General features: G+C 40.0%; 1 protein-coding gene across 11 annotated transcripts in view; it reads left to right on the top strand.

The window, feature by feature from the left end:
* The window catches only part of TIAM2 (TIAM Rac1 associated GEF 2), a 184,353-nt gene that overhangs the window by 83,080 nt on the left and 82,068 nt on the right, over nucleotides 1–19,205 (top strand). For 9 of the 11 annotated variants that reach the window (XM_064509123.1, XM_026122235.2, XM_064509125.1 and 6 more), the window contains 5 exons: nucleotides 3,091–3,202; nucleotides 4,262–5,464; nucleotides 11,293–11,728; nucleotides 15,860–16,032; nucleotides 17,065–17,289. In XM_064509123.1, the coding sequence (XP_064365193.1) occupies nucleotides 4,268–5,464; nucleotides 11,293–11,728; nucleotides 15,860–16,032; nucleotides 17,065–17,289 (2,031 nt within the window). In that variant the 5' untranslated portion in view covers nucleotides 3,091–3,202; nucleotides 4,262–4,267. Of the gene's footprint in view, nucleotides 1–3,090; nucleotides 3,203–4,213; nucleotides 5,465–5,556; nucleotides 5,665–11,292; nucleotides 11,729–15,859; nucleotides 16,033–17,064; nucleotides 17,290–19,205 lie in introns of those variants that run through there. The other 2 variants (XM_064509127.1, XM_064509129.1) reach the window with 2 other exon arrangements.

Raw genomic sequence — 19,205 nt, 5'->3', positions numbered from 1 at the left:
ACTTTAATTTTAGAAAGTCTCAGCCTAGTTGGTTTCACTGGACTGAAGGCAGGTAGTGGTAACCCACTAAATCCACAGTTTGGTGCATCTTCCCACTGTAGTGGATAAGTTCAACACAGGAACACACTTATCACCTTTGACTCAAATTTGCCACTAATCCATAACACAGAAATTTCTTGCTGGATCTTATATGCAAACCTAATACCAGAACATTGCTGTTATGGTTTAGTTTCGCTTGTAATATAGTTTTCAGGTCAAGCTTCGTAAACCTCTATTTTGAGAGGTTAAGATTGGCAAGAAAAGCATTCTTCATCTTGCAGACCATTACTGTATGTGCCCTCACCTTAATCTTAGGAACAGCATTTTCCTCTCTAGCATTTTTAAAACAGTCTAACTACTGTGGTATTGTCTAACTACTGTGGTATTAATGAGGGAATATCGGTGGCAGACTATTCTCTGGAATGGCTCCTGAGCGTGCATGTTTGTTTTTCTGAGCCAAAACAGACTAGTAGAACTTTATGTGGAGGAACGTAAAGGTGGGGAAATACATTTTTAGCTCTGGGGTTATGATTTGCGTTAATTATTGGGTGTGGTGGTGATGGTGGGGTTCCCAGATTAGTATGTTTGCATAGCTGTGTTTTTTAAATGTGTCAAGGGGAACCAGGGTGAAGATTAAAAACTTCTTTTTTAGGGAATGTGGGTATAATTGAAAGCAAATAAACTCTTAATAGTCATCTTCAGGCATAGTGAGCTGCTTTCTAAATATACTGATTATAATTGCAGAAAATATTCATAGAAACTGGTTTTGCTCACAAGAAGTATTCATCCCTCTACCTCCACATGCTAACAGAGAAAAGCATGTTGTCTTCTGTGGTAATAGGTTGCTGTGAGAAATATAGGGGAAGCTGAAGTCCCCTGCACTGTAATTTCCAGTGCCTCTACAATTAAATAGCATAAACTGTATCAGTTTTCCTGAGCTTGTCCTAGAGCTCTTCTGCACGCTGGTGTCGTACTGTGTTTGAGAACAAGCCGATTCACCCCACTCACCCCCGTTGTCATTAGCAGGCAGCAGATTGCTCCACACGAGTGTGACGCAAGAGATAGGCATTACGGCTGATTTTTCTGAGCGACAGTCTTTGTGCAGTCTCGCAGATGTCGTTATTGGTTATTACCGTGTGTATGGATGTTTAGCCTACCGTAGCTTTCTGAACAGCTGTGATGCTGAGAAAAATCCCTTGTGGCAATTTCTATGGAATTTATTGACTGTTGTGTTGTACTGCCAACTGATTCCTACACAGACTGAGATGCTATTTTGCAGATATTGTACCCTGAGATAAATTTATTCATTCACCCATTATGTGATCTGTGTACCGGATCAGACACGTACAATGGAAGTTGTAGCAGTAGCTTGAGCCTTGAAGAATTGAATGTCTATCTTCAGAGGTTCATCTACCCACTCTGTTAAAAGGATTACCTAACCATTGCACAATCACTATGGAGACCAGATGGTCTTTTTGCCTGTTTCTTTAGACAAATTGGGTTCAGTGTTCCCTTATGAATAGAAATAAGCCCCTCAAAGCCCCTTGTTGAATGTAGTTTTTGCTCCCAGATGAAGAATTCTGAATGTAAACTTCTACTTGTGTGTGATCTGTGCCTGCTAGGTTGAGGAAGGCAGTTTTGCTGAAGGTTGGCATTTGTTCAGCAACTTTGAACTTTATGAAATTTGCATATCGTCTTTTATTTACCCATAGTTTTAATTTTAGCTTTAGTATAAAATCCCATTTGTTCAATCCATGTTGCATAGGATGTTATTAAATCTGCTTTACATAAATGGATGATCTTAGCAGCACAGACAAATCAAACCTACAAGGCAAGGGACTCCTAAATACCAACCTTCCTAATAATTAGAAAGAAGAAACAAGTTAAACAGATCATTTTCTGAGGGTAAGCTGAAATTTCTGTGGTCTATCCATTCCTGTCAAATGTCTTGTGATAACCGCCATGAATTTGTAACATCCGTAGCACGATCCAAAAGGATATACTTCTAAGGCATTTATTTGCGGACCTTTTTCCCAGCTCCCTGTCAAGACTGCTTTTAATGTTAGTTTGCAACCTTTAACTTTGTTTTTTCTGTAAGGTTAGCAAAATACCTAGCTAACCAGTGAACTTCTTTAAATATCTTCAAGGTTCTTAATGCAGTAAATAGCCACAAAGTGAGTCAAAAAGAGCAAAACCGTGTGTCTAAATGAAACAGTTATACAGCTGAAAATTGTGAACAGTATCCAGTGAGTTTATGCAGATAGGAAAGTTTTTGGAGGTAGTGTATCTATTAAAATGGTTTCTAGTTAAAAATCTATATTCCAGACTTGAGCCTAAAGTTGTGTACTACTTCTGCTGAGTGTTTCAGTTGCTAAGCTGCTGGTGTATTCTATGAAGTTCAGATTCTGTCCTTTTGTTTTAAGTTGCAGCCTTTGTGTGCTGAGTGAACAACTGATATATTCAGATGGCCAGGAAGAACTTGTGTCTTGTTACCTTCTGGTGTGTGCAGTGCTTGGTGCTGCCTTTTTGTTGTTTTGCTGGCAGATTAACTTGAAATCAGAACAAACATAGAGAGAGGTTGCTGGTTGGTTGGTGGACTGAATTACTCGGGCCTTTCACTGCAGGGGTCATAGTTGGAATTCAGGCAGGACAAGGATAAGCAGATACTGAAAAAGTTTGCTCTGATCAGCTTGGCCCAAATTGTAGTGGATTATTGCATAATCCAGTGATCTGTTATTGATGTTCCTGAAGTAAAACAGAGGCTGATCAAAGTTTGTCCTAGTTCGTCAATAAGAGGGGAAGAGGACAGAATTGGAAAATAAAACACTTCCCCAAACAGAGGCTTGGTTGTATTAGCTCAATGCAAGTTGTTAAACCACATTTATAAAAATGCGTGTCTAAAGTCTAAGAATATTCTTAATTATTTCTCTCTTTTCCACTTGTGGATTTTGTTTGTTTTTCTTTTTGTATTGATTATGCTGATAGCTCAAGTAAAGCATATGCATTTTATTTGACAGAGAGCCCTTTTGCGTCTTTTTTGGTGTTTTCTAGAAAGGCTGCATGCAACTCCATCCCATTTTTGGAAAGTGTAGTGGCTGGCCACGAAGACAATGCAAAGCATGCTAACTGATACCTGTGCCCACATCTAACAGTGATCCTACAGGTATGCCCTTGTTTTATACTATGCTTTTCATCTAGAAGGGTTAGGGGCTGAAGGAAAGGATGTTAAAAAATATGTAAACTCCTAAGAGGTAAGATTCTTTCTTCACAATGGCTTGATTTTGCCAAAATGTTAATGAGTCTGTGGTGAATTCTCCTAAGACTGATGGTATAAGATATGACATGCAAAGAAGCGCAGTACCAATTGAAAATGTTCTTTGATGATTTTATAGTTTAAAAGCTTCCTTTACTGTTATTTCTGTAGCTTGCAACCAGTGGGGATTGACTCCAAGTAACAAAATGGACAGTACACTTGTGTAGGGCAAAAACTGTCCGTCTTTCCATTCTGGCAATTTGACTGCTTCCGTGTGTGCAGTTTCTGTGAATTCGGTAAAAAGCTGAAGTGCTTTTTACTAAGTGAACTGTCGAACTGCCCTATGCTGAATGAACATAATGTAATTTTGTGCTGTAATGGAAGATGAGGCTGTTTACTAACCAAGTCCTTTTTTGTTTGGGGGTATTTCCCCCCCCGCCCTTGGGTTGACTCCATTTAAACATGAAGTTGGGGTTTGCTGAACAGTTTGTTGAGGCAGCATTTTATTGCACAGAAGCCAGTCAAGCTGAAACTGCAGTTTGCATGTCTCCTGGCAGAAGGGATTTTTCTGAAAGTACAGTTCACTTTACATCTAAGTAATGATTATCCTGCTGTCTCCCTTTCATTATGCCATTGTTCTTGGGAGCCAGAGATTTTGTAAGTTATAAGAAAAGGATGTTGCCAAGGGTGTGGGTGGAGAAAGGTGTTGACATGATTTCAATGGGGTTAGATTCCAGCTTTATAACAGAGGGGTAATGAACCATACAAAGAATAGGTTTTCCTAGCCTGCCCCTAAAATAAATTCTATTATGAACTTAATGTAAATGGTTATTTAATGGATTTTTTTGAAGCAATTGTTTCATATCATTTTTAAAAAGGCACTTTCCTGCATAGAGAGTAAAAATGGTCTTTTACTTTTAGCTGTTTGTCTTCTGGCCATTGTTTCTAATGAAACTCCTCTTAATTTAGTGGAAAATGGGGAATTCAGAAAGCCAATACAGTCTTCAGGGATCAAAAAATCATGCTGCTGCTACAGCTGGTGCCAAGCAGAAGCCTTGCTCTCTGAAAATTCGCAGCATTCATGCTAAAGATGAAAAGTCTTGCTCCTTGCATGGATGGGGACATACCAGTAGTGGCTCAAACTATAAATCGAGGTCCCTTGCCAGAAGCTGCCTTTCCCACTTCAAGAGTAGTCAGCCTTATTCATCTAGACTCAGTGACACCGTGCTGAAGGTCCCTAAAAGCAATGCCTCTGCCAAACACAGGACAAATGCCTCAGGGGACTACTGCCAAGGAAATAATGCAGCATTTTTGCCTGAGAACGGTTTCCACTATATTGGCCTTCAAGCTGCAAGTAATCATGCTGCTTCCCGAGAATGCAATGGACACATTTTAAATTGCTATGGAAAGAATGAGAGTCTTGCATCAACCTCACCATCAGAGGACAGAAGGAGTCCAAAAGTCCTCATTAAAACACTGGGGAAGCTGGACGGCTGCTTGAGGGTTGAATTCCACAACAGCAGCAACAACAAAGTACCTACAGAGGAGTCCAGTGGACCGGTCCAGTTGTTGAGGTATTCACCTACTTTAGAATCTAAATCGAATAACCTACTTGATGTCAGGAGGAACTCCAGCGCAGACTGTTCTTCCAGTCATCGTTTGTCACCTACTGACTCAAGACTTCGATCTAGTAAAGGAAGCTCCCTAAGCTCTGAGTCTTCGTGGTATGACTCTCTGTGGGGAAATGCTGGGGATATCAATGAGCTGGATGGTCCATATTTGACTAGAAGCACTCCAGATACAAGCATTCATGCCAGTTTCCCAGCAAGCGACAACAAGAAGTCATTCAACCAAAGTTCATCTCTTTCCTCACTGCGAGATCTGTATAAGGATACAAATTTGGAAAGCACCCCTCCACCTGGGATCAGGCTGTCTGATGAATATATTGACACTCCTGGCAGCTTAAGCAACCGTGTGTCGTTTGCCTCAGACATTGATGTTCCCTCCAGGGTAGAGCATGGAAGTCCTGCACATTACTCCTCCTACACACTCCCATGCAGAAAGTCTAAGCCCCTCAGTGAGGATGCATCCAAGAAGGATACATTAAAAACCCGAATGCGGCGCATCAGTGATTGGACAGGAAGCCTCTCGAGGAAGAAAAGAAAGCTGCAGGTATGTACAAAGCCCAGCCTAAGAGCCTGGAAGTTGGTTTGTTGATTTCCCTCAGAAATGTAATGATTGCATCATGTTTGTCTTTCTCACAGAACAGTTGGTTACTACCCTCCTTTGGTGACTTGTGGAATTCTGAGATGGATTCCAACTCTGAAGCCATCTGAAATTTCAACAACAACCAAAAAAAGATTAATTTTTGTGTATGCACATTTTCCCTTCCTGTTTTGTCACCTTCTCAGCTGTCTCTAGCTTGACTCTCTGGAGCCTGGTATCTCAGTGAATTAGCTTTTGACATTACTGCATTACTTACAGTGTGAATTCTCTTTGTTTTAGCTATGAAAATATAACAGATATCATATATATGCTATAAATCAGCATGCTTTGTCTAAGGAATATGGAAGGAGCAATAGAAGCAATTTTGAGAAGCATGTTACAAACACTTTTGCAAGTGTTCCCTTATTTGTATTATTGGTTTCATCACTGACTTTTGTTTCTTTATCAGTCCATTTCTAGCTAGGCAAGCAGCTATAGACAGTGGAGCTCCTGGTTCTGCCTCTACCTTCTGTGAAGGTATTAATCATGTGCCCTCCTTTTTCCTGTATGTGAGCTTAGTTCACCAGATGGAAAAGCTTCAGTTGCCATCTGGCTAGCTGGGAGTTGGTTGTGTGAAAAAGGAGGTGGGAGGAGGGCAAGAGGGAGGGAAAGGATGTCTCTTTAGAAGAATTTAAGGCTAATGCCATTAATAGGAATTTAGGATGCCTGTGGTCAGGAATGAAATACTCGTCTCCAGCTGCAGGCCCCAGAATCGGCTCTTTAAATGCCAGACTGTGCCTGGCCTTGTATATGCGCGTTCACAAGCGGAGATGGAAGGCAGAAACTTTTCTTTAATCTTCCCTAGTGTTTTTTGTATGGGAACAGTCACTGCACTTCTCTTAACGAAGGATTTGTTTCCTTCTAGCCATACTGGGGTGCTGGCCACTTCAAAGGTGAGCAGAGAGTAAGGGGAGCTCCTGCTCCTTCCACTTAGGCAGCAGTTGAGTAGTAGCTCATATTATGCTCTTTCTGTGGCATGTGCAGTGAATGTTGTCTCCCCTGTTGGAAATTCTGACAGGTTTTGTGTTTAATTTGAGGCATTTGTCATTGCAACATAAAATTCTGAGGGACACTTAGGCTCAAATATATCAGTATAAGGTCAGTATAAGGTTTGCCAGCATAAATGCTAGATAAGGGCTACAGAACAGGGAAAATGAAAATGAAAGCCATTTATTTGGATTACTAACTCATTCAAGACTTTTTTTGTGAGTTGATGCTTGTGTTTTTTATCAGATGTCTTTTCACCTTCTTACTCAGCTGTAAAATAGAAGGCAGAAAAACCAGAATCAGTAAAGAAGACCTTAGCATTTTATATCAGGTTCTTCACTGATATAAACATCTGTAGCTATTCTGGATTTTATAAGCAGGCTTTGCATATGATCCCTGCATCACAGACCTTTGCCATGTATTACTTAGTTATGACATTTTCAGAATGGTATTTGTGGTGCAGGATTCATAGCTGTTTTGAATTCAGTATGCAGTGAACTTCAGACTTCAGAAACAACAGGGAAGTTTTAGTGATGAGATTGCATCAAATCCAAATCAGAAGGAAATTGACACTAGCTCTAAAAATGGTGATTTTTTTAGAAAAAGGCATAGGAAATAGTCATTGATTTCTCCCCCCCCCCCCCCCCTTTTTTTTTTGAGCCGAGTGTCCAGCTAGAAGAAGCATAAAATGAGTAGCTTTATGATTTCATCTTCATTCTGAGATTTGGTCAGTTCCTTTCTGCCTCACATGATTTGAAAAACCTGTAAACTCTTCTAGGGGCTACTGTGCTGTAACTTGGTGATTATTATAGTGTTCTAGGGTCCTTTGGCTTAGAAAGGTGAAAGTACTGTTCACAGTTCTGATTTGGTGGAATTTTAGCCCCTGTTTGTAGGACAGTTCTTCATAGTGGTTGTAACCTTTCTGCCTTGCTCTGAGCACTATGCCCCTTCCTCATTACATTTGTAATAAATGATTGTAAGGCACTTAGATTGGAACATAGTTGAAAGCTGGAATACTTCAGTATAAGTAGGCCTAAGCACTTGCTTGGCTGGGTAGATAGGCCCTCCAGCTGTCCCTGTGGAAACAAGTTGGCTAAGCCACCCACTTCAAGGGAATTCCAGATGGGGACCATCTTGGAGTATTAAGACCGGTTCCCTGCCATTAGAAGGGAAGTGTCCTTCATAACAGTGAACAAATTGCATCTTAAAATCAGGTAGACTTTTGCCTGACTTGAAGGTTGTTTCAGAACCTTTTCTGATGCTTAGAGCTTGTATTCTAATTTGCAGACTAAATATAGTCCTGGCCGATTTGTTCTCATGCCAGTAGTGTCCGTTACTTTAGTTATCCTTCCTTCTTATTTAATCTATTATGATTTATTTAAAGGGAGAAATTATATCTTCTCTCAGCTCACATTTGCTAGGCTATGCAGACCAGACCCTTTTCGGACTCCTGTCTCTAAGATAGGAAGTCTGTTTCCTTTTTCATTCTGGCAACCCTTCTCTGCACCTGTTTTAAATCATTCATAACCAGAATTGGATATGGGATATTCCAGATGAGCCCTTGGCTATGCCCTGCCCAATGACTTGGATGCTTCCTGATGTCTGGCTTGATCTGATACTTGATCTGATATATCCTGGAACTGAGTTTGCCTTTCTAATAATGGTCTCACATCAAAGACTTGCAGTCGTTCTGTGCCATGACCCAGCTCTCTTTTCAGGAAGATATCTTACTGTGTTCTCTCTCTGCATCACTAGTGCTCTACTGCATGGCATATTCTCATGTGTTTAAATCCTTGCAGAACCAGCATTGGGAAGATGCTGTATCAGAATACATTAAGCATGAGCAACAGTGACTGTGTGGGCAGAGTTTAGGCAGACTTTTGTACAGTCAGGCTCTGCTAAAGATGGTGGCATAGACTAAGTATGCAATTACGCGTGCATTTGTCTCTGTAGCATAGGCAGAACTTTAATGAAAGACTGTATGCTGCGTAAAATTAAAATCCAGCAACTGGAAATAACTGCAGAAGACAAGTTCTTGAAAGAAGTAAATAGCCTGGTTATGAGGATTGTTTCTGAAATTTACTGACTTTTATAAGCCAGAGCACTGATGTGTAGCCGTGTAAATCCAAAGGAAGAGAACTTAAAAGAAAAGGACATTTAGGTAACATCTTCATATTTGGATTGAAAACTGGTTTTAGATCCCATTATCAGCTTGAGTCCTCATGGACTTAGCCTCCATTAGTTCCTTCCATGTTCTTTGCAACTGTTTATTACACGCATCCCTTTGTCTAGTTGGTATCTTGGTTAGCCACTTCATCTTTTGCATTATCTGTAACTGTTCCAGGATATATCTCAAACTTGGAGAGATCTGCTTGAATGCAGATGAGCAGAAACAGTGATAGTTTTCTATTGTCACTAGATGCAATAGAGAGAAGGTGAACAGGAATGATCCCAGCAGGGAAAACACCACCACCAACAGTTTGGGTCAGATGTTTTCAGCCATGGTGCAGATACTGCTACAAAAACAACCTCCCTGAGGATCAGCAGATTCTGCATGACCATACCCATAGTCTTCTAGAAAACCACAAGTGATGTTGACCTGGTGATGTGTATATGCTCCCAAAGCTTCATTCATTTTGGACCTTGTGTCCATTTACTCTACTCTGGTACTTCCTCATTTCTACCCTTTCTGTGTCCATGGAGAAAACATAGGATGTGCTTAGTGGCTGTTTGTGGACAAGTGGTATCCTTCTGTTTTCATTAATGCAAGTTGTTCCTGTAGTGGCCCTTCACAGCAGACATCCTCTTGTACATGCTTCTCTCATTACTTTTCTTATTAGTGATTTGGAATTGAAAGAAATAGATATCCTTAATAAACTGAATGTTACCCTTTTCTAGACGGAACTGACAGATTCTGGAGAATAGTCAGAAACAATTAAAAGACAGAATTTTGACACATGCATACACTGACAGTGAATTAAAAAGAGGGCAAAGAAAGCTTCCAATTGCACAAAATCGCATATGGCCAGTGCAATCGTGATTCTTGCTGTACAGTCACTTTGTGGGCACAAACGCACTACATATGTGATTTTTTTCTTTTTTTTTTCCTTCAAACCTTCCCTAAGCTTGCGTGTGGAGAACTGAAGCTGCCTTGCTTACTATCACTGATGCCTTTGATTTTTTGTATCTGTTCTCAGATAACTTCACTCTGGCAAATATGAGTATATATTTTATGAGTCATTGAAGTTTAAGGTCTTGTGCCTTGCCTTGTGCTGTATAGACATATTTGGCATTACTGTATAAAATGCAAAATTGTTCATGTTTAGGGAGTTACTGTCAGAGCACACTGACTAAAAATCTAATCAGATTTATGAAAGGTATGGAGGCCAGTGCTACAGTCCCAGAAGAATTAGATCCTTTTTGCCAGTGATCCAGAAGGCTAGAGTTGAACTTAAATATACCATAATAGAAATTTTTTCAGCTGAACTTGGCTTTTGTGAGGCTACTACCAGCAGTGGCCTGCTGACTGAAAGTTGACTTGTCTTGTGACACTTGCAACTGCATGTGATCTCAGTGTTGCTCTTGGCTGTGCATTGGAGGTCATTATACTGTCAAAACACAGCACAGCTTTTCCACTACACTTTTGAAGAGCGTCAAGTAGGAAGCAAAAAACAAAAAGGTAGTTCTATCAAAGCTTCTGATGAGACCAGCATGCAGGAGACCAAGGATTATTTACCTTATCTTTGTAAAGAAGTCTGTGTGAAAATAAATGCTGCTATAGAGACAATCTAAACTTGAAAGGAAAGTATAATAGCTTTGTTATTACCGAGGGTAACAGTTTTGCTTTGGTTGTTTGTAGCCATGTTGTCTTTTCTTCCCCTTAAAATTTTTCAAGCAATGGTTTCAAATTCTTCCTCTACTGCAAAAGGCATCAGATTTTGTGCTGTATGCTCTTCTATCTCGGTTGTATTTAAATACCATCATTAAGACTTAAGCTGGGAGGATGATAAGTTGCTTTGTAAGATGTATACCATGGTTCTTGACAGTGAAGTTGGTCCAGGGAGTCCAGTCTTGTGTAGCTGGAAAATCCCTCACCATCCCTGCAGCCTGTGAAAGTTGAGGGCAGTCAGCACTTTACTGGAAAAGGCTTGAGAAGGAAAAGGCCAGACCTGCTAGCAAGGTCCCACGTTGACAAGTAGTGGCAGGAAATGGGCATAAGTTAACATCCATATCACAAGGTAAAGTTGAAATCATACGTGGAGTGTCATGAAGCCTGAGCATTTCAAATAAAACTGGCCTCCCTTCTTAATGCAGGGCTGAAAAATACCATGCAGTTAGGAAAAAATGGCCATCAGTGCTTGGTGGGATAGTTGAGCTCCCATGGGGTTTCCAGAAAGTCACAAAATATACACTTCTGCAGTTTGGAAATCGGATTCATGCCAGTCAGCAAGTGTATCTTCTGTTAGATTAGATTTTTGTCAATTGGTCAATACTAACAAGCTTTAAATATTTTGAACTTTTGACCTTTATTGTGTTGGTTAAACACAGTTTATATGGCAAATTGGAAGTGGAGGTAAAATTAGCCTAGCTGTGCTAAAGTTAAATATATGATGTAATGGTGAAAAGAGGCTGCCTTTGAGGAAGGAATTCACTGTGGCCAAACATGAAACAAATGTAAATGCCAAATGATATGTGTGTTTTCGTCGTACCGCTGGTGACTGATTGTTGGCAATTTGCTTTATGTACAGGAGCCAAAATGTAAAGATGGGAGCGAATACTTTGACAGCAGAATGGACAACTTCACTACAGACACTCTGGCACCATCCCAGCTGTCCAGTTTGCTGTGGTCACCCGGCTCCAGCCATGTCCTGTCCCAAAGAAGTGAATCCACTAACGCCGTCAGCAGTGATGCCCTGAGGCAGAACATTTATGAGAACTTCATGCGGGAGCTGGAGATGAGCAGGACGAACGTTGAGAACACGGAGACCTCGTCGGAAACCGAAGACTCCAGCAGCGAGTCGCTCAGCTCCTTAGAGCAGCTCGATCTCTTGTATGAGAAAGAGCAAGGAGTGGTGCGCAAGGCAGGGTGGCTGTTCTTCAAACCCCTGGTGACTCTGCAGAAAGAGAAAAAACTGGAGCTGGTCACCCGGAGGAAGTGGAAGCAGTACTGGGTAACGCTCAAAGGTAAATCATGGCGTTGCTCTTTAAGCCTGACACCAGCCACTGTTGTGTGTCAGCAACTTTTCATGCGTGCTGCTTTCTGTAAGCAGTTCTGTAAGCATGCCTGACTTTGCAGTCTACCTATATGCTCAAAATGGACCATGTGCCCATGCAGCTTGCTAAATCACAGTAGCACTTGTGTGTTTAGTATTGCATGTGCAACCTTGCGTTTTATACTGCAATGGGGTTTGTTTTGTCTGACGTCCTCGTTCCTGTACTCAGGCAGAACTGGGACTTTAGAAGATGCTTTTGGATGTTTGGAGGTCAAAGACCAAACTGAGCCAAAGCTGAGAAAAATATGGAAGTTACACCTCTGTATCAGGCAGTAAAAATTTAGGGATCAGAAGTCCCTGGTGCACAGGCCACTGTTTCTGGGGTTTACTTAAAGTTGGGATGGGTCAACGTAAAAACATTCAGTTTGCTGCCTGTGCTTCAGAGAGCAACATAACAAAGAGCTGAATTGCTCTGTGCTGAGGCATTTACACAGAAAATTTGCCCCCCGAAGGAGCAATTCTGGGCAGAGGAGGCTGAGGCAGCAGCAGCAGGGGAAGCTCTTTGTCCGTGGTGCCCACGGCTTAGCATGACATGCTCGCTCCCAGAGCCATCCTAGCGCTCACCGATTTCCCTCCGCTCCCAGGATGGATCTTTCACATTGCCTGCTCCCTGTGTTACCGAACGCTTGTGTCTTGCTGCCTTTCCGTGTCCCCACTTTGCCGTCTTCCCCCATCTTCTCCTGCTGTGAAACAGCCCTGTGGGAAGGCAATCCACTTAAAAGAGAGTGCTGCTAGTGGGTTGGTGTGTGATTATTGTGTTTCAGTGAGCAGGTCACGTTGATGGCTCAGAGTAATGGGGGAGGTAGGTGTGCCGCAAAAAGTGTATGGGTGTCAGGAAGTGTAAGAAGGAAAATAACATCTATTGTGGGGAGGTAGAGGAATTTAATGGGTGGGTTCATAGATCTTTTTTTTTTTCTGAATTGCATCCAAAGGAATTTGCCTTTCAGTAAATATAATGCTAAGTTAATGAGTAAGGAAATGATCAAACTTAATAATTTCCTAGCATATCTCGGACTGGAGGAGAGAAAATAACAACTTTCCCACAGGTTGCCCTTTTCAAAATTTTGCATGGGTGTAGACCTGAAAAAAAATGAACAGCAAACAGCAAGTGCTGAGAACGTTGTGGTTGATAGTGCTGATTTAAAAGAAGTTGAATGTAGCAATTCTACCTAATAATTCAGAGACCTGTTATCAAGGGATCAAAATGTAGGCAGTCTTAACAATTTAAATCACTTATCCCAATCATCAGATAGCATGAATCATGCTTACAAACAGTATATACAAAGGGGAAAAACAATATCTGAATGCCACCCTTTTCTTGTATGTGTTTGTGTTATGGAATGTGAATACAAGTTTGATCTGCCTCTTCTAAAACACAAGTAGTTTCCTAACAATCTTGTCAAGTGCCTAAATTGAAGTATGTTATATACCGGTAGTCCATGCATTTCTGGCATAATGAAGCTATGGTGCTCTGGAAAGGGGAACTCAGGTGCCTTGTGTGCAGTTCTTTGCTATGAAATCAGCTTACTGCTGACCTTGAGCAGGTTGCATTCCTTCTTGCTACCTGAATTTCCCCATCTATAAAAGAGGTATAATGAAATCCTTTGTAAAAAGCTTTCTTAAATGCAAACTTTTTAAAAAGCGTTAGCATGCTTTTTACTTAGGATGAGCGATATGGATCTGTTCATGGTGCAGAATGTCTTCCACTTTGTTAGCTGTTTTAAATAAACCTTCCTCATTTCCTTGATCTCATACCTTTATTGTCCTGTAGAGAGTTCTGATGCCAAGATAAACTTGGCTGTCTAGATATCAAGGCGTAGTTCTGTTTTCATAACATGCTATATCAAGAGCAAGGTGTTTGCTTTAGTTCTCCTTATACAGGATTTTGAATAAATCTGTGGGTAGTTTGTTCTTGAAATTTAAATAGCCAAGATATTTTAAAATATGACTTAAAATAGCCACATATGCAAATGGAGAACAGCATGTTTCTTTGCACTCTACTGAGATGTGTGTAATTATAAATATGCAGAAGGCTTATAACCATCTGGTTACCTGCCAAACTTGAAAGTATACATGTCCTGAGGCCTCCACTGTACTTTCAGGGCCATCAGGACCTGAGTTTGAATAGTAACCCTTTAACAGAAGGAACTCTCTTTTCCATCTGTCCTGCCTAATTATATTTAACAAGAAAAATTCCTTTCCCACCAGTCTCACCCCCCTCAATTCAAGTTTTGATCAAAACACTTGAATCGTAATCAGTCCCAGTGGTGCTGTCAGAATTTATGAAACCAGCTACTTTTAGAGTTCACTTGGCTTGATCCAAACATATACCTGGAGGTGCCTTACACCTAAACACACATGCACACTCTTCAACCATTCTTTTTTTTTTTTTTTTTTTTTTTTTTTTTGGTACAAGTAATGTCAGGATAAAAAGCAACACGACTTTATTTACATTTCTGATAATGTATAGAGGAAACATGGGACTTTAGAATTACCAAGTACCAAAATACTATCATGTACCAAAAGAGAACTTAATTTACACTTTCCTAAATGCAGAAGTGAAAGTGTTTGTACAGTGTTGCTGCTGATGAAAGGAAGAGAAGACTTGCTGGTTTTGTTTGCCCTGTTACATTGAAATGACTGAAAAAATGCTGTACCTGATACACTGAGTGGAACAAACCCTCTTCCTTCTCTTGCATCTGCAGAGATCTCCAAGTGCTTCTGTGTCTTATGGCAGAACAAGGGTAAGGGGGAAGGATAGGACCAACTCTAGAGGATTTGCTATTATCCAGAGTGTCTGGCAGATTATTTAGGGTAGTAATAGAATTCCTGAATGAATTAGAGCATAGCTTTTGGAAAAGGCTCACCTTGACAGAGAATCCACAACCATCCTCAGCAGATTTCTCTATCTCTGCCAGGTTATCCTCATTTTTCAAGATGTATGTATCATATCTGATTCTAGATCTTCCAGGTTAAACTTCCAGCCATGGTATTGTGTTAATTTATCTTCTAAATTAAAAAATAACAATAATAAAATCTAGCATTAAACTGCTGTTTCCTAGGAGTGAAAGTGAGATGTACTTATATATTTTCTTTAGATGCAGAGCTAACCTAAGAAATTCTTAAAAAACACAGGATATTTTTTAACAAGATTACTTTAGTAATGCACTTCAGACTGTGACCTGAGGGGCAGGTAAGCCAGCACATCTTAGAGAACAGTGGATTGTGGCATTGGACAGGAGTGAATGGCTGACAGGGGATGGAGGAGACAGGTGCTTCTTAAGGGAGCTTCACTGCCAAAGACAACATGACAATGTAATCGTACTTCTGGGGACTGGGATCAAGTCTCCTCTGTTGTCCTCCATAAATTATTCTTTTTGTTACATATGTGATTGTCATCGGCGTGGATGAAGTTTGTTTTCTGGATGCAAGTCTAGAATCTTGTGTGTTATGCTGTCTCCAAGGCTGAACATAACCAAACTCAAACCCTTTAAACTGTATTAAATTAATCAGATTGAGTTCATTGTCTAAGTCCACAATTTGCAGGTAGATTCAAGGAAACACAGTTTTTAAACTTAACAAGTTCTGTATGACAATGTTTGCTGTGTGAAGCCAAAAGTTTCTGCAAGTCTTTTCTGCAAATACAAAGGCTGCTTAAGTGGCTGTTATGAGAGAGGATTAGTTCCCTTAAATAATAAAGAAACACAAAAGCTGATTTAAATAAGGAGGGATTAATGTTTTCTACCTGCTTTAATATTTTAGAAGGCTGTCTACTGAGTTGTTCTGTTTTTTCTTCAGTCTCTGCATATTTGTTGGACAAATGTGCCCCTATCAGATGTCTGTTCCAACTTTTCGTTGGCAAATTCAGCATTACCTTGCCTATTTTTCAGTTTAGAGGAACCTCCTTTTCTCTCTAGTTCAAGAGAGAGAGATGGAACTGATGTTCCCTGTCATTGAAGGATGTCTCAATTCACAAAAATTTTAATACAAGAGAACCTGAACTTACTTTCTCCTTTTTTTTTTTTCCTTCCCAAACCCAAAGGTTGTACCCTGCTGTTTTATGAGACCTATGGAAGGAATTCAATGGAACAGAGCAGTTTGCCTCGATATGCCCTATTTGCAGAGGACAGCATAGTGCAGTCTATTCCAGAGCATCCCAAGAAAGAAAATGTATTCTGTCTCAGCAATTCTTTTGGAGATGTTTACCTATTTCAGGTAACAATATGCATACATGGCTTTGTGATTGTTTCCAGTTAAGGGGTGTGTGTGTATGGTTTTATATATATACATATATGTACACACACATTATGCCTGTAACTTTCACTTAAAAATTATAGTAAAGTTATACTGTTGCACTATACTATTGTAAGTGTATGGTATGATTTAGGTATTTGATATTACACCAACAGGCTCAGTCAATTACAGCTCGGAAATAAAGAGAACAGAGAGCACAAGTGAGTATGGCACAAACCTGCAGGACACTTGCTCCTTGGTTACAAACTTCTAGGAAATCAGCTGTATTATCAATATTTTTATACCTTTGTAAACTTTCCACATTTATAGAATGATAGGCTCAACCATGAATCTGCTGGCCACAAAGAGAGTTTGCTTGAGTGAGACTTTCAAAAAGAAGGCTAAAAATTATCTGAAGATCTTGGCTGCTTAGCTGCACCACTGGAAATTTTAATGAAGAACAGTATTATGTGGAACTGCCTGCATGAAAACATGTTGATTCATAGATGCACTTGTAAATATATCTGGAGACATTCTGTTCAAATGTATTCTCCTTACTTTGCTGCGCCCTTTCAACTAATTTGGCATTTCTAAGTAAGCAAATATCTCTCCTTAGACCTTACTTTTAAAGTCATCCTGTTCGTCATGTGAAACTGGAGGAATTTTACCTTTGAAACCTGTCAGTTTTCACCTTAACTAGCTGGAGGGATTGAGGGCTACAAGTCTCATCTTTCCATAGCTCCTAGGACTCTCTGTGCTGTCTGACCCCTCAAATCTTGCAGGTTTAAGAAGCTGAACATTGGAGGCAAGTCATGATGGAGTATGGAGAAGGCTAGCAGTTCCTGTATTTTCTTTTATTTCCATAGTTTTAAAGATAAAACTTTGGGTCATTTTAAAATAAAATGCCTGAGACCTCAGTTAGCCTGTCAGATACTTTCCACCTTCTAGAGTTGCCGATTCATTTTTGGTATCTCTTACTTGATTATAACATTGCACCATGCATTTGTTTCACAGGCGACAAGCCAGACGGATCTGGAAAACTGGGTTACTGCCATACATTCAGCTTGTGCTTCCCTCTTTGCAAAGAAGCTTGGGAAAGAGGACACCATTAGGCTGCTGAAAAATCAAACCAAAAGTCTCTTCCAGAAGATTGACATGGACAGCAAGATGAAAAAGATGGCAGAGTTACAGCTCTCAATTGTTAGTGATCCAAAAAACAGGAAGGCCATAGAGAATCAGGTACTGGAAGCAATGCCATTTGTTTCTACTACAGGTTATTATTACAGGAGCATGTTTATCATTATTTCTTGCTTTGGGCTCTGATGGTTAATGCTTTCTAGTCCTGAGAGAAATTGTCTTGGAGATAGCTGGCATTGTAGTTATAATTATTGCCAGGTTTCTACTGCGTTTGAGAGCAGTGCAGGAAGTAGGCCAGATCTCAAAGCTGAGAATCAGACCAATCTGTTTTATGAGCACATAAGTTAATTCTTTTATCTTCTGGAAAAATGTAATTAATTTTTATTTCTGTGTTTTATGAAATAGTTATTAATAATATCTAGCTGTTACAGAGCATACCACAGAAGATACAGTATGTTCTATGAATATTTAATTTATTATTGAATTACAATAGTGATTTAAGAGTAGGTACATAGTAATACCATTCTGCACCTTAAGAGAGGATGTGACGAGTACTTTAGTCCTTCTTCCAGTTTTATTTGGATAAAGTAGCAAAACTCTGTGCTTCATTTGAAATTTAGCCATGACTAAAATGTCAGGATCTCTTAGACTTCTACAAAAGCCCTGTAGGAGTCTAAAAGAGAACAAGAAGTTAAGACATGGGTTCTCCATCTTAGGTGGGAAAGCGCTTCCACAAAAACCATGAATGATGTTGACAGCAGCTGGAGCATTGTTCTAGTATGAGTTCCAAAAGACAGGAGACATTTACTCAATCACTAACAGCACTTCTTGTAGCACTCTAGTTGTATGCTAGCAATTTTTTATCTCAAAACAAGCCCGGGCCCATCACTGCCTAGCTTGTGAAAGCTTGCATTGTACAAGCAAGAGTCAATATGCTCATCACCCATAGGTGGAGCAGACAAAATATTCATCTCTGAACTCATGTCCAGGCTAATTTTGTTTCATTACAGCCAGAACTGAACTGAATCATCAGTGGCGTCCCCCTGAAAATCCGAATATAGGTTCTGAATGCCTCATGTGTTATTCTGATCACATTTTCATTTTATGGTTGTAGAAATGCCTGAATCTTGGCTAAAGTAGCAGCTTGGAACTGAGGAAGCTTCGCCACCAAAGTTTTGTTTTTAAAACAAAAACCAGAACAACACCCCTAAAATTTAATTTTCATGGTGTATAGGTACCTTGGGATTTTAGCCAAGCCATGTTTAAGACAGTCAGGGCAGACTGATGAACAGCAAATGTTTGTGCTAGGACTGTTTTTCAGTTAAAATAGTCACCTTATTGTTTGTATAGTGTTGCACACACATAAAGCCATACTCTGCTCTGGCTTTTACCATGTGAACCAGAAATCAATCCAATGACACTTTATGGAGGTGTATCTGAGGCATTGGGTTCTTGCCGGTGCCCATGGTTTTACAAGTAGCGACTGGCAAAAGATGCTTTAATGAAGCATCTCAGTGTTCAGGCAAAGGCTTTACTACCCAGGGCCTCTTGTGTACTAACCATGACTGATAGTTTAGGTTAATCATTCTGTGAATTGAAATAACTGTATCTTTTATTTTGTTAGGCCATTAACAGAAAGCATCTGATAATTTGAGACTGGTATTTTGAGACCCCATCTTTTCCCGTCTTCCTAGTTGGAGTAGCTATTGCTCTGTCATTACTTTAGGCTGCATATTATGGCTTCATGAGTAGCTACCACAGTTTATTTTCTTTGCTCCAGTACAGCATAATTATGTTACTTTGGTGTTAGTAGAACACTCTTGGTTTCATGAATTTGATACTTATCATATTTAAAATTCTTATTATACTGGCCTGAATTTGACGAAAGGCAGACTGACTCGTACCCACTTCCCCATAAAGCTCTAGCAGTACACTTCTGTCTAAAGCTTTTGAGCAGAGCTTAAGAAGAATTCAGGTTTGTGTAATGATTTGTAGTGCAAATGTTCATAAGCTGTTGC

This window comes from Dromaius novaehollandiae, chromosome 3 (assembly GCF_036370855.1).
Source record: "Dromaius novaehollandiae isolate bDroNov1 chromosome 3, bDroNov1.hap1, whole genome shotgun sequence".
Taxonomy (NCBI): domain Eukaryota; kingdom Metazoa; phylum Chordata; class Aves; order Casuariiformes; family Dromaiidae; genus Dromaius; species Dromaius novaehollandiae.
This window is presented reverse-complemented; position numbering and strand designations above follow the sequence as displayed.